This window comes from Bubalus kerabau, chromosome 18, assembly GCF_029407905.1.
Source record: "Bubalus kerabau isolate K-KA32 ecotype Philippines breed swamp buffalo chromosome 18, PCC_UOA_SB_1v2, whole genome shotgun sequence".
In the NCBI taxonomy this organism is placed as follows: Eukaryota; Metazoa; Chordata; class Mammalia; order Artiodactyla; family Bovidae; genus Bubalus; species Bubalus kerabau.
Window position 1 is genome coordinate 15,659,351 of NC_073641.1, and position 16,483 is coordinate 15,675,833.

The 16,483-nt window shown below is 38.7% G+C and overlaps 1 protein-coding gene across 3 annotated transcripts in view; it reads right to left on the reverse strand.

Annotated features, from left to right (window-relative positions):
- The window catches only part of NLN (neurolysin), a 93,323-nt gene that overhangs the window by 46,552 nt on the left and 30,288 nt on the right, over positions 1-16,483 (reverse strand). For all 3 annotated transcript variants that reach the window (XM_055554450.1, XM_055554449.1, XM_055554448.1), the window contains 2 exons: positions 14,140-14,399; positions 10,373-10,521 (listed from right to left, as the gene is read on the reverse strand). In XM_055554450.1, the coding sequence (XP_055410425.1) occupies positions 10,373-10,521; positions 14,140-14,371 (381 nt within the window). In that variant the 5' untranslated portion in view covers positions 14,372-14,399. The remainder of the gene's footprint in view (positions 1-10,372; positions 10,522-14,139; positions 14,400-16,483) is intronic.

Below are 16,483 nucleotides of genomic sequence, written 5' to 3' on the forward strand. Positions count from 1 at the left end.
GACAGCACCTGTGAACCTGCATGCAGCAATGCACACACACTCAGTAAAATGGACTGAGGGCCTGGAGAAAGAGCGGAAAACTATCCTGGCCACAGCCAGGTAATAAACACACCTCATGTTTCTTTAAAACAGGCAGCAGAATATACATGGCACATCTGGGTGGCTGGTTACTTTCTGGTCCCTGGGAGGAAAGAGGCTCCAGACAGATTCGGCAGGTGCAAAGGCTCCAGTGTGGCTGAGAGCTGATGAGGGACTTTGGTCTGTAGAGCCTTAACACCCTCTCAGCTTCAGAGACCGAAGAGGGCTGCATTTGCTCTCCCTGCAGACTTGGGCTGTTCACCTCAAGCTTTGTATCTTCGCACCTAATCACGTCTTTAAAATGCTCAGCTTTAGAGCTTGCGTGTTAGACTGTTAGTAAAGAGTTCTGGCTGCAACACATCTGCAATTTCTTACATTCTGTTGCAGATGGTAAACAGAGTTGTACTTTAACTGAGGGTATGATTGGGGGTGGCCAAAAAGTTCGTTCAGCTTTTCCTGCGAGATGGTATGAATCCAATCCAATCCAACACTTACTACAGCGATTTGTATCTTACTTTACCTACCAAAAAGTACTTTGTGCCATTGTACTAAAGTACTTATTGTGCATACATTACTCACAGTTTCCTCTGAGTTTATTCTCAGTGGAGGCAGAACAGTTAGACTTCTTTTTCCACAATAGTCCTTTCTGTGTCCCTGGAGAATTTCTGAGCATGTTGGCATGAGTGGAGGTGGAACCCTCTCAACTGGTATTGGCACACACTGGGGATGGCCAGCAGCAGGTGGCGCAGGGGCAAGACACCCGGAATGGCTAGGCAGATAGCTGAGCTGGGGGCTGATTCCCTCAGAGACGGCCAGTAGTTCAAATTACAGTGTTCATACGGATTTTTGAGGAACGTGGGCTGGCTGAGGCTGGCTTTAACAGCGCTAGGAAGTCTGTCCTGAGATGTGGGGCATGGCAACAAGAGTCCCCAGACAGGATGACACTATGGGTTGTAAGGCTGGGGAGAATCTAGGCGGTAGCTGTGTGCAGTGGAAGAGAGGAAAAAACAATCCCTGGTGAGAAGGGCCTGGCAAGGGCCAGGTACACTGTGAAGAACCCAAGGGGGAGGCTGAGATCCAGGGCAGAGGGCCTTCCCATCTGGGCAGTGGCCAAGACAGAAGTGAGGCACTGAGCTGGGTAGCCGTGTGGGTTCTCAGGTTCCTGGCATTCACCTGGTCACAGGTGGCCCTGAGCTTAGGACAGAGGCTCATCAGAGGCCTCACCAGCGGATGTAAGCCAAATTCTTCCTCTCCTCCTGTGCTCGATCAGCAGGTGCCCTCACATCAGAGGGCTGGACTGGAAATATCTGGTGGTTGCAGGGTGCTATCTCAGAGAGCCTGGAAGGGCACTTGGTACAGTAAACTCAAAACTCCAGGTCTAAATTAGGTAACTACTTATTCTCCCCAAATAGGTAACCCACGTGTCAACAGGATATTCTGAGAAAAACCAGTTCTGAATTAGGTATAATCAAAAATGACCAAACTACATGTACTGAAATATTTGACCTACCACAAAAATGACATTTAACAAAAGTCTGATTCGATTATAACCAGACACCCTTTGCCTTTCAGACTCGAGGTCCTGGGAAATTTCCGGACATCTCTGGTAGGAGTAAAGCACGTCTAAAATGTGCTTTGAAAGCACATTCCTATCCCAAAGCTGATCTTAAGAATATTCTCCCTTATAATCTCCAGGCAAGGTCAGAACTACTGCCCAAGGATTTCCTAAGAGGGAATCAGCCGACACTTCTAGACAGCTCTGATCCAATTGTATCTTCCTTCCTGAAAAAGAATTTAATCTCCTTGAACTTGAACCAGGTCTCAGGCCTCTTTGGTATGGGTAGGCAGGGGCTAAAGTTCTCTGAAGCCATTTTCAAATTTATATAATCTGACAGCAGGAGATCTTGCTTTATTATTTTAAATTTTTTTTATTTTATACTGGAGTACAGCCAATTAACAATGTTGTAATAGTTTCAGGTGGTCAGCAAAGGGAGTCAGTCATACATACACATGTATCCATTCTACACATGTATCCATTCTCAGGGGATCTTATTTTAAACTCTGTGGTAACAAGATTTAGTTTTCCCCAAGGTCCTCCTGTAACTAAGAACTTTTATATACAAGTATGAGCACATAAACACATATACTCTTACATGTACACTTTTGAGCTTCCTTGGTGGCTCAGTGGTAAAGAATCTGCCTGCCAATGTAGGAGACACGGGTTTGATCCCTTGGTCAGGAAGATCTCCTGGAAAAGGAAATGGAAACCCACTCCAGTATTCTTGCCTGTGAAATCCCACGGACAGAGGAGCCGGGTGGGCTACAGTCCATGGGTTGCAAGAGAGTCAGATAAGACTTGACTTAACTAAATAACAAAATACTCACTTCACAGATAAGAAAACTGAGGTTAAATGACTTCCTCAATATCCCACAGCTGATTAGCTGTTAAAGTGGGGATAGAAATAAATTCTTCTGTATTTGCAATGTCTTTCCCTTTCTTCTGCTTCTCATTTTGGTTTCTTTTTTCAATCACTTTTACTTGCTGTATTGGAGAAGCAATGGAAACAGTGAGAGACTTTATTTATATGGGCTCCAAAATCACTGCAGATCATGACTGCAGCCATGAAATTAAAGGACGCTTGCTCCTTGGAAGGGAAGCTATGACCAACCTAGACAGCATATTAAAAAGCAGAGACTAATGTCTCTTTTGCCAACAAAGATCTGTATGTCAAAAGTCAAAGCTGTGGTTTTTCCAGTAGTCATGTATGGATGTGAAAGTTGGACCATAAAGAAAACTGAATGCCAAAGAATTGATGCTTTTGAACTGTGGTGTTGGAAAAGACTCTTGAGAGTCCCTTGGACTGCAAGGAGCTCCAACCAGTCCATCCTAAAGGAAATCAGTCCTAAATATTCATTGGAAGGACTGATGCTGAAGCTGAAGCTCCAGTTCTTTGGCTACCTGATGCAAAGAACTGACTCATTGGAAAAGACCCTGATGCTGGGAAAGATTGAAGGCAGGAGGAGAAGGAGACAACAGAGATGGTTGGATGGCATCACAGACTGATGGACATGAGTTTGAGCAAGCTCCGGAAGTTGGTGACGGACAGGGAAGCCTGGCATATTGCAGTCCATGGGTTGCAAAGAGGTAGCTCGGGCAGGATGGAGCCACTGAACTGAACTGAACTGATACTTCCTGTCAGGTTTTTGTGCTACTGTGGGGAGGAGGGCGTTCTCAGGCAGCTGCCTGCACTCTGGGCAGGAGGGCTGCAGAAAGGCCTGCTTGCGGACTCCTATACGCTGTCTCAAGAGTCTGCTTTTGTGTAGGCCACAGGCAGAGCGAGAAACCGCACTACATGAGGACACATTTAGGCTGGGACTGTTCTATTCAACATCATTTACGGAGCTCCAGTTAAGGTCAGGCACTAGGGAAACAAGACAGACTATCTCCTTGAAGCGCTTTAAGTCCCACTGAGGAAGAAAAGATACATTAGCAAACAATGTTAATCTGCAATGAGTGAAAAGAGAGGGGAGTACTTGGGAAGCACAAGAGGACATTGGGCTGATGCGGAAACGAAGGCAAGGAAGTTGATGCTTGATGTTGGATCTATTGACTTTTAAGAGTCTGACAAAGGTACAAGTTTCGATAGTATTATGACCAATGACTAGACTTGTACATTTCAAAATCAAGAAGGCATGGTAAGCAGAGGGAATTACCATTGCCATGTTGAATTTTGGGCTGAGTTTTCCCTCTTTAGTATGTGAGCTCTTTTATTTATTTATTTTTTAAATCATGGTTTTAAGATACTGGTTCTTGTATTTTAATTTGGAACCAAGTTTCCACAGCTGGTAGATCACATAATGCTTAAAAACATATACTTAACCCCGTGACCTATTCATTTACACTCTAACATTAAAACTTTCCTGTTGAAATCATTGTCTAAAATCAACTGGCAAGATCAAGCCCACAGCTCTGAAAAAAATATAAATACTATTACAATAGATAATTGCATTTCTCAACTTAGCTTGCATAATTCACTTAATTTCACTAAAGATTTCTTTTCTTGTACTTCTTACTCAGCAGGCCACTATAATAAAATGTTATACGCCTAGAGACAGTGCACATTTTTCTCACCAATGTGGCTTTTTTGATCTCTGCAGGCTTCTTAGCCAATGATTGCCAAGCCTTTGTCAGGACAGGGAAACACTAAGGCTTGAGGCTTTTGATATTTGGACATTTTGTAGCTAAAGGGATGTGTTCATTTTTTTTTCTTCTGATCTATATAAGGATACATTAAATGTTATATTTCAATATAGTATCTGAAATTTACAAATGCTTATAAATACATATATATATTATGCTGCTGCTGCTAAGTCACTTCAGTCCTGTCTGACTCTGTGCGACCCCATAGACGGCAGCCCACCAGGCTCCCCTGTCCCTGGGATTCTCCAGGCAAGAACACTGGAGTGGGCTGCCATTTCCTTCTCCAATGCATGAAAGTGAAAAGTGAAAGTGAAGTTGCTCAGTCGTGTCCGACCCTCAGTGACCCGATGGACTGCAGCCTTCCAGGCTCCTCCGTCCATGGGATTTTCCAGGCAAGAGTACTGGAGTGGGTTGCCATTGCCTTCTCCGATATATATTTTGAAAACAAATTAAATCCATCCTTAAACTTATGAAACAGAATATTAAAACACTGTTGCCTTTATCTATGTAATAGGTAACCACTCCCTTGAATTTTGTGTTAAATATTTTCTTCTAGTTTTACCACTTACATTTACATTGTTTGGATCTGCCCCACTGGCTCAGCAGTAAAGAATCTTCCTGCAATGCTGGAGACTTGGGTTTGATTCCTGGGTCAGGAAGATCCCCTTGAGAAGGAAATGGCAACCCACTCCAGTGTTCTTGCCTGGGAAATCCCATGGATAGAGGAGCCTGGCAGGCTACAGTCCATGGGGTCACAAAAGTGTCGGACATGACTTAGGGACTACACACTAAAATCCCACTAAATACATTGTTTACTTTTGCTCCTTTTGGCCTTTTAAAATGATATCTTGTTTTATGCAGTGTTATGTAGTTTCTTTTTTTCATTTGTTGTTACTAAGATTTTCCTCTGCCTAAAGGCAGAGGAACCAGAGATCAAATTGCCAACATCTGCTGGATCATCAAAAAAGCAAGAGTTCCAGAAAAACATCTATTTCTGCTTTATTGACTATGCCAAAGTCTTTGACTGTGTGGACCACAGCAAACTCTGGAAAATTTTTAAAGAGATGGGAATACCAGACCACCTGACCGGCCTCCTGAGGAATCTGTATGCAGGTCAGGAAGCAACAGTTAGAACTGGACATGGAACAACAGACTGGTTCCAAAAAGGAAAAGGACTACGTCAAGGCTGTATATTGTCACCCAGCTTATTTAACTTATATGCAGAGTACATCATGAGAAACTCTGGGCTACTTGAAGCACAAGCTGGAATCAAGACTGCTGGGAGAAATATCAATAACCTCAGATATGCAGATGACACCTCCCTTATGGCTGAAAATAAAAAACTAAAGAGCCTCTTGATGAAAGTGAAAGAGGAGAGTGAAAAAGTTGGCTTAAAACTCAACATTCAGAAAACTAAGATCATGGCATCCGGTCCCATCACTTCATGGGAAATAAATGGGGAAACAGTGGCAGACTTTATTTTCTTGGGCTCCAAAATCACTGCAGATGGTGACTGCAGCCATGAAATTAAAAGACACTTGGTTCTTGGAAGAAAAGTTATAACTAAACTAGGCAGTATATTGAAAAGCAGAGCCATTACTTTGTCAGCAAAGGTTCGTCTAGTCAAGGCTATGGTTTTTCCAGTAGTCATGTATGGATGTGAGAGTTGGACTATAAAGAAAGCTGAGCACTGAAGAACTGATGCTTTTGAACTGTGGTGTTGTAGAAGACTCTTGAGAGTCCTTTGGACTGCAAGGAGATCCAACCAGTCCATCCTAAAGGAAATCAGTCCTGAATATTCATTGGAAGGACTGATGGTGAAGCTGAAACTCCAATACTTTGGCCACCTGATTTGAAGAACTGATCCATTTGAAAAGACCCTGATGTTGGGAAAGATTGAAAGCGGGAGGAGAAGGGGATGACAGAGGATGAGATGGTTGGATGCCATCACTGACTTGATGGACATGAGTTTGAGTAAACTCCAGGAGTTGGTGATGGACAGGAAGACCTGATGTGCTGCAGTCCATGAGGTCACAAAGAGTCAGACACGACTGAGCGACTGAACTGAACTGAACTGAAGATTTAGTCATGCTGTTGCATGTTGCTGTAGTTTATTTTCTTCACTACTACAAAACATTCTATTGTAAATATATTACAGTGTATTGACCCATTTTCCTTTTGATGGAAATCTGAGTTGTTTCAGTGTTTTGCTATTATAGATAATGTTATGAATACATGTTCAATTTCACCTGTGGACAAATGCAAACATATTTTTAGGTAAATGCTGAAGTGGGGGTGGGGTGGGTGTGCTACATTTAAAGAATATAAGATCCAACTTCATAGGATTAGATTTTTTTCTGAATTAGTTATTACTATTATTTTAAAAATCAATTTACACATGTATTAGCAGTGCACGAATATTCCCATTGATTCCTATCTGCAGAGATACTTGGCACTGTCAGACTTTCATTTTTGTCAATCAGTCAGTGAAGAATCTTACTGCAGTCTTTATTTGAACTTCCCTGACTTAATTAGGTTAAACATCTTTTTCATGTTTAATTGCCATTTGTGTTTTATCTGAACTACCATTCATGTCATCTGCTCATTTTTCTATTGTGATGCTTGTCTTTTTAAGTGATTAAAGTATTACTTTATATATCCTAGGTACTAATGCTTTGCTAGTTTCATGTTTTGCAAATTTCTTTTTTTAGTATTTGAGTTTTTTTTTTTTTTTTTGTATTAGTGTCTTTTCCCTTATTAATAGAAGTTCTTTATTTTAATGTAGTCATGTTTATCAGACTTATAGTTAGCACTTTTGGTGTCTTTTTTTAAGAAATACTTCCTGGCTCAGATGTCATGAAGGTTTATTTCTATATAAACTGCCAGAAGGTTTAAAGTTTAGCTTTTTAAGACTTTAATCCATTAGAGATTGTTTTTCATTTGGTTGTGAGGAAGCAATACAATATTTTTTGCCCCACATGGACAGCCCATGTCCTTGCATCAATTACTGAAGGCTTGTTTTTTTAATTTGTCACCATTTCTCACTTCAGTTTGAGGAACATTTACTAAATATTTACTGTACTTTGTACCAGGCACTCTGCCAAAGATGCAAAATAAAATTAAATGTGACACCTTTTTACCTTGAGGGCTTTAACATAAAGTCTACATGACTTCTGGCAAGTATTTACCAACCACTTCCATGACTTGGAGAAGGAATGGCAACCCACGCCAGTATTCTTGCCTGGGAAATCCCATGGAAGAGGAGTCTGGTGGGTTACAGTCCATGGGATCGCCGAGTCGGACATGACTGAAAGACTAACACTTTCACTTTTTTCCCATGACTCTTGGAAAGTTAGGGCTTCCCTAGTGGCTCAGGCAGTAAAGTGTCTGTCTGCAATGCAGGAGACCCAGGTTCGATCCCTGGGTTGGGAAGATCCCCTGGAGAAAGAAATGGCAGCCCACTCCAGTATTCTTGCCTAGAAAATCCCATGGACCACGGAGCCTGATAGGTTACCGTCCATGGGGTCGCAAAGAGTTGGACACAACTGAGCGACTTCACTTTCACTTGGAAAGTTACCATTTCTGAGCCTTAGTTTCTCTACATATAAAAAGGGATACTTCACAAGATTGGTATGAGAGTTAAACTAGATAACTATATTGCTGTATAACTGTAAAGCAGCATTACTAGCATTGCCTGGGAAGGAAGTAGAAAGACTACAGCACGCTGGTTAGTCTCATGCCCTACTATGATTTCATCCATCCATTTAGTCAACAACTTGCTTATTTTAAAGGTTGTGAAACAAGACTGTGAATCAGATGATACTCCCTAGACTGTAATGTGGTGTCCCTTGAATCTGGGAGATTGTCGTGACTAGTCAGTCAACATGGTGTTGCAGAAGTGATGCTATGTGACTTCTGAGACAGGTCATAAAATGCAATGCAGCTTCTGTGTAGAACATGCTGTAACATCCGCGTTGAAGCCCTCAGTCTCCAGGAAAAGAAGTCCTACTGCCTGATGCTGCCATGCTGGGAGGAAGTCCAAATTAGTCCACAGAGAAACGCTACATGGAAGTGCCCTGTGGGGACACGAAAATAGAGATATCTGGCTGGTCTACCTGCTCCAGTCACCACGGCCTGAAATCACACGCAAGACTCCAAGCCAGAGCTGCTCAACTGATGCTTTCCTAAATTCCTGACCTATACAAACTATGAGAGAAGATAAAATGACTTACTATTTTCAGTCACTAAGTTTTAGAGTTACATGTTGTACATCCACAGATAACTAGAATGCCTACTGGGCACGCAGTTTGCATTAAGGAACTGTGAAAAAAAGTAATTTCATGCTTCTATGCAACAATCTTAAGTGAAAATTAACAGGACCTAAAATAACGCTTTATATCTAGCTAAGATAATACATTTGATTATTGGCTACATTGGTGGCCAATGTAGAGATTATTATTTAGATCACCCTTGTTCAGGTAGAGCAAGCCCGAAATTGATGACTCTACATAAATTTAAAATCCTATCACTCAGTCTAATGAAGGCTTTATGTATTGTATCATGGTTGCTCTATTTTTACTTAGAAGAAAGTTAAAGGAAAAATTAAACAGAAGATTTAGATACATCTAACTTTGTTAGGTATGAATGGTGTGAGATTTACCATCTATTCAAGCATCCAACTCTAGCAAAGAGCTGAAACTGATAGTTCTAGATTTTTAAAAATACCAACTGAAAAATATTACTATTTGTCAAGGTAGGTATTTAAATTCACCAAATAAAGTCCAGTACATAAACAAGCACAATAGTTATTTAGTGGGATCAGAGGCCAATACATACAAAATATAAAAGTTTAACAAAGAAATCTAAAGTGACAAACCTCCCAGATTTTGATAATATTTATAAGAAATCAGAGAAGGTGGAAAAGTAACAAAAACGGTAGACTCAATTAATAACATTAAGATTGCAATACCTTTTTGAAGCTAGAAAATCCCAAATGAGAACTCAGAAGTCAGGATAAAAAAACACTTAATCAAAGAAAACTAGAAATACTAGGGAAATTTTCTATGGCACATATATAATATCCAGATAGAAAAAAAATTAGATTTTTCTGGGATGAAATAAAAATCGGAAACTATAAGGGCCATGATTTGAATTGTATAGAATAACAACTGGAGTCAAAAGTTGAAACGAGGACAATTTAGTAAAAAATAGTCATAGAGTTATTTTATGCTATTTTTAAAGTGCCAAAGATGAACAATTATGAGTCATCATAGATGAACACAAATTAAGGGTGAAAAATGTCTGACATGAAAAAATAGCACATATGTCTTACATGTCTAAATAAATTTTTGATTACACATGCCACAGTGAATTACAAATAAAACATTTGAAATAAAACAGCTTTTTATTTCAATTCTTGTCATAATTTGCTAAAAAGAAAACAATCTTAGAGATTTTGCATATGCAACATGCAAAATTAACAAAAATGCCTAGGATTGTAAAACCTTGGTTGTTTTCCAAACAAATTGCTGAGAACCATGAAAATAAAAATTCAAAGCAAAGAAATGATGAAAATGCTAGGAAGCAAATCAACATTGGTGATGAAAAGAGTCAAAACACTCAAGGCAGACCCACCTAGAGATCTCATAATCCGTAATTTCTGTGAGTCCGAGAAATGTAAGAATGACAGAGAGGAGTGTCTCCGGCATGCACAATCAAACAGTATGCCATCAGGTTTATGGTCAAAACCACATGATTATTTATAGACAACTCAACTCCATTTGAGCTGCAATTTTTTTAAAATTCAAAGAATTTTTTTCATTAAACTATTAAAGTCCATGATAGTTAAAAAGACTTAGATTTATAGATGTACACTCTTTTATTATACTTGGTCTTAAAAATTTTAAATGAATGTAATTAGTAGCTCAACATAAACCTAAGTGGCATAATATAACACTACGCTGTGCCCTCTATTATAATAATTAGACACAAAATCTAGGCACATTCAAATACTTTTTATCATTGGTCAAAGGCTTTTATGTTTTTATTGTTGGTTTTTTTTTTTCCTGTTAAAGGAATTATAAGATCATTTACCTTTAAATGAACAATTCTCAGAAAGATATCTTGTCTCATGCTCATCTCAATATCAAAACGAGAAAGTCTTTTGTCTGCTTCTGTACTTGCAGCTCGTACTTTTTTGTCAGAGGAGACGTGCTGGGGAAAATCTAGCATGGTTCGTTCCACTGTTAATAGAGGAAAAAAAACCACAAGGACTCATCAAGTTGGTATTAAGAAAAATACCTCATACACAGATGAAGGATTATCCCAATATAAGTCTAAGATTATATATTTTCTCTAGAGGCTCCTAAGGCTTTTGAGAAACAGTGTCTAAAACAGGACTTTGCTAGTCCAGGGGCATTGCTAAGAACAATAAGGCTGTGCACTGAGTAATTAACGAAGTATGGTTAGAGTGCAATTTATTATCTGGGAATGTAGAGGGGAAAAAAGATGTCCTTTAAAAAAAAATTTATTGGAGTATAGTTGACTTACAAAGTTGTGTTAGTTTCAGGAACACAAAAAAGCGAATCAGTTACACATATACATATAACCACTCTATTTTAGATTCTTTTCTCATATAGGCCATTACCAAGTATTAAGTAGAGCTCCCTGTGCTATACGGTAGGCTCTTGCTAGTATCTATTTTATATATATATATAGTTACAGTGTATACATCAATCACAACCTTCCAATTTAAAAGATATAGTTCTCATACTGAGGCATTTTATAGTCTGGGAGTTGGGGGTAGGGAACAGTACATGAAAAGATAAACAACAATACAAGGACAGAGCAGCTTAGCTGTCAAATGAATGGGACAGGAACTCGAAGGCAGCAATACCAAGGACTGAGGCATTAAGCCACACCCATTGAGAAGGCTGGACCTTAGGGGTGGGCGGGGCGAGAGGAAGAGCTCAGCTGGGGACTGGAGAAGTAGAGACCGCAAACATGGGGACTGGCAAAACAAAGCATGTTTAAGAAACAAGCAGGTGATTTAGAGGGATGGGTTTGTTTAGAAAAGTTCTTAACCTTTACAATAAACTCTTAATCTAACCAAAGTCATGAACCCTCCCCCAAATGCAAGCATTCATACAAACATAAAAAGCTGCATATAATTTCAAATGATCCTCAGAAATCTCAATGGACATATCCAGTAAGCAGATGAATATTGGGGCCCTTCCTGTTAAATGATAGTGGTGATGTCTTCTGTTCTCACTTTCACATATCAAACTTGGTAGCTGGATTTTTCAAACATTTGTATTTTGACTTTAATTAGGCAAAAATCTGATGTCTTGAAATAATCCATACTACAGCAAAAAAAAAAAAAAAGTATCATTTACAGGGAAGTTGTGGCTATGTTGTGACAATATATTTTAATTTTACTCTTTAGCACTTTGAAGGTATTGTAAATAGGTAAAATTTACACATGCGATATATGGTAGACGGCAAAGCTACCCTTTACATACCAAGGAACTGTCCAGTTAAACAAGCTACCTTATGCATATCAGTCCTCTTGAAACATGGTTACAAAGGAAGCTATAAAAATGCCACAAATACCTGAACAAATTCATGGTGTTTGTTTTTTAAAAAAATAGATAATTTTTAAAATTTATTAGATAAATTATCTAAATTTAAAAATTAGATAATTTAAAAAAATTACTTAAAAAAATCTATTCTGAAATTCAAACATTTTTATGATTAACCTATGAAGAGAAATTCATAGGAGAGGGAGAACAAATATCACAAAACCAAAGTTATATTTAAAAGATGTATGATTTGGGGAGAAAAAGCAGAATTTAAGATCATTCTGTTTTAAAAGATTTTTTCCCCACTTATTTTTACATTTCTTAAATGCATAAGCTATTACCCTGGCACACCATCATAGCCATAAGTGACTGAACATGTGAGTATGTGAACCAAGGACAAACCACTTACAGGGTGGAAAAGGCAAATGAAATTGCCTGCTGAGAAAGCTCTGCTGAATGGGAATCAACTCCCTTTATTTGACTAACTACAAGCCCAATCAGATCTTTTTTATTGAAGATTTTAAGTTCAAGGCTTGTAGCAAAATTTAGTGGTCATTAATCAGAGTGGAAAAAAAAAAAGTCACTGAGTCATGATTCTGTGTGAGCACATAGACTGTAGCCCAACAGACTCCTCTGTCTGTGGAATTCAGGCAAGAATACTGGAGTGGGTAGTCATTCCCTTCTCCAGGGTATCTTTCTGACCCAGGGATGGAATCCTGTATTGCACGCAGATTCTTTACCATCTGACCCACCAGGGAGAAGAGGGTGGTAGAAGGTGAGAGGTTAGATAGCATCACCAACTCAATGCATATGAATTCGAGCAAACTCCAGGAGATAGTGAAGGACAGGGAAGCCTGTTGTGCTGCAGTCCATGGTCTCAAAGAGTAAGAAACGACTTAGTGACTGAACAAAAACGAGAGTGAAGAAGCTGGTAGTAAGTGGCAGAAATTGAAACAGAAACATAGAGGGAAGAGAAAGCAGTCAAGTCCCTGTGTCATGGTAGGACATAGGGTAGGGAGCTCTTGGTATGGGTAAAGAGATGATTTGGTCACTGGGGCTGCTTAAGATTTTGGACAACCTTCCAAATTCCAGAATTCATACAAATGTTTATGATATTCAGTTATAGCCTATGTTCTTAGAAAGCCCAGTTACCACACAGCCAAGATTGTTTAGGCATAATTATCCTACAAATTTCTTTGAGATAACTGGCATGATTCTTCATTCCTTATAATTCAAAGGGTCTAATAGTTATATTGGGGGTTTCCCAGGTTGGGCAGTGGTAAAGAGTCCGCCAGCAATGCAGGAGATGCAAGAGGTGGGTTCGATCCCTGGGTCAAGAAGATCCCCTGGAGCAGGAAATGGCAACCTTTTCCAGTATTCTTGTCTGGAAAATTCCAGGGACAGAGGAGACTGGTGGGCTGCAGTCCATGGGGCTGCAAAGAGTCGGACATAACCGAACACACAATAGTTAGATTATAAAAATAATATATTTTAAGTGTAGGAAATATGGAAAATAGAGAAAAGTATAAAGAGTAAATTAAAAATCAACTATAAACTTAGTACCCAAGACATTATTAAAATTTGTTTTCTTTCTCTGTCCTTTTAATGTTACTAAATACTACTCCTAAACATGATTTTAATGCCTGCATACTGTTACAGAGGGGGAATATACCATAATTTATTTAGCTATTCTACTAGTTGACACTTAGCAGTTGTTTCCAAGCTTCTGCTATGATAGAGTACCTGTTTATACATAAATTTATACATGATTTTTCCTATATCTAATTATTTCTTAGATTATACCTAAATGGGGAATTAATTATCGGGCTAGGGTATGCACTTGTTAGGGCTTCCCTGATAGCTCAGTTGGTAAAGAATCTGCTTGCAATGCAGGAGACCCCAGTTCAATTCCTGGGTCAGGAAGAACCACTGGAGAAGGGATAGGCTACCCACTCCAGTATTCTTGGGCTTCCTTTGTGGCTCAGCTGGTAAAGAATCTGCCTGCATGTCTTAAAAAGTTTTGATAGATATTGCTCTCCAGAAAGCAGCTGTAACAAGAGTGTATGTTTTATAGCACCACAGGCCACATAATAAAATTTTTTACCTTAGGTAATATAATTCTAAGCAATTATGAATCATTAATCATTTAAGCAATTACAAATCATTGTATAAAAATCAATGTCTTGTAAAATTGGAAAATGAATTGTTGAGTCGGGAAGCATAAAATGGTTTATGATGCCCACAAAATGAAATATTTATATGTTTTTGCATCCTACTCACCTATATATTTCACTTCTATGTCTGCCAGTGCCTGCAAACAGTTCTCGTAAGTTACCTCCTTAATGTCAAGCATTCCAATAGCATCGTACACCTGTTTGGTCTGCGAGATGAGTTCCTCAGTTCTTGTTTTGATTTGCTCTGGTGAAAGATCCCATCTTAAAACATTCCTACCAGCTGCCATATAGGAAGACATTGCCTGAAGGGGAGACATCTCTTCTCTTCCTAAAGTCATTCTGAATAAAATTCTGGAACCACCAACTCTAAAAAGAATCAGAAAAGGATAAAAATTAGGCACTTTTTTGGTCCAAAGTCAACAGACAAATGTGTATTATTTAATTAAATTTTAAATTAGAAAGAACTTTTTACTCAAATTGAGCAAATTTCTTTCCGGTGAATACATACTCATGAAACTAAATGCTCTTGTATTTACTTGTTTTCTTGACTAGTTACAGAGTTAATGGAATTTGGACTTCCCAAACACTGAATTACTTATGTAATTAAATCAGAGAAATAAAGTTAGGTGTCAAAGATATAATATTGATAATCATCCTTTATAAATTAAACCAGTAATCTTTCTTATGTTAATGTTTATATTTTTCTCTTGCTAATATTTACCTACTATGTATGTAAACTCAATATTTTGATATTCAGGAAGGATTTTCAAAATTATTTTTATATTGAACAATTAAAAAAATGTATTACTAAAATTTCATGTTAATCAACTATGTTGACTTGAATTTATGACTTAAAAAATAAAATCTGGTATGGTATTATCCTAAAAGATAAAGGGGAAAAAATTAAAAATTATACCAATCCTTTAACCCCTTAAAATACTGAAACTAAAAATTGATGGCATATGTTTGCATATATAGTTATAATATGGAATTCTAGAGCTTATAAATAAAAATATTATAATAGCTAACATTTATTGTGTTTAGGTACTGTACTGAATGCTTTTCAGTTAAAACTCACAATAACCCTATGAGGTAGATATTGTGGTTATTTTTATTTAGCCAAGGGGGTCACTAAAACACAGAAGAGTTAACTAACTTGCCCCAGGTCACACAGCTGGCGATATAGTGAGAGCTAGGATTAAAAACCAAGAAGTAGAGAGCAGGAACCTACTCTCTTAACCAGAATACTCAACTTAATTCCTATTATCTTACAAGACCCCAAAACGACCTTATGATGTGGGCAGGACAATATTCGCCTTTAACAGATGATGCAATTGAGGCTCAGAAAGGCTAAGTGACTGATTTAATGTCGTTTGTTCAACAAACACTTACAAGCATGCGCTATGTCTACTCCTTGTTACAGGCGCCAAAGACACAAAGGCAATTGACTGGGACCCTTCTATTTATAACATATATAATTTATAATATAGGGAAGACAAATCGATTAATAGGTAATTGTGCTACACTGAGATGAGTTTTATAGGGTAAACAGGGAGAACTCTGAAATATCACAGAAGGAGCTTCTCTAGAAAGATTTTCTAAAAGGAACAATGAGCAAGCCAAGATCTGAACAATGTATAGAAGTTATCCAAAGGTAAAGACTGTAAGGAATGAAAAATCTGAAAAGCTTAAGTACGGACTCGAGAATGAAGAGCCTTGGGAATCACTTAAGAGTTCAGACCTACTCTAAGGGTCACGACAAAGCCACTGAAGGGTTTCAATCAGGTGAGAGATGAGAAAAGGTATGTGTTTTAAACAAAACACTCAAATTATAATGAGTTGAAATGTTTAGAAAAGAGGGCTCATTCCAGAGGAAAGCTGTGATGGGAACTGGGGCATAATATTATGGAATACCTCACTAGGAAACAGGGGGAACTTAGAAGATATTCAGGAAGTAAAATCACTATGACTTGGTACTGAATGTATTTGAGGAAGAGGTGAGGTGGTGTCTAGCCTTCTCTCTTGGAACTAGAGGGACAGAGGCACCATTGCTAAAATAGGGAAGTTAGACAAAGGAGGAGGCTCTCTGGTGGGACACAGAGAAATTCAGTTTTGGATGTGCCAAGTCTGAAGCGGCTGTGGTACAAGTCAGCAAAATTCATCACTGTTGAATGTAATTGGAGTGACATGGGTGGTTGAGCTGGCCCTGGGGAATTTGCAGAGGAAGAACAGAACAACCGGACTCTAACTCTAATCATTGAAGCGGAAGGAAAGAAAATCAAGTAGGAAGGGTTCAAGGAATTGTGAAAAGTGAACACGGAAAAAGGGAGGAGTGAAGGACAGTGTGATGTATGAATTTCAAGAAGACACAAAGTCTCTGTTGAATTCAGCAACAGGAATGTCACTAATGACTCTGGCAAGAGCAGTGTCGGCCAGGTGGTAGGGGTGGA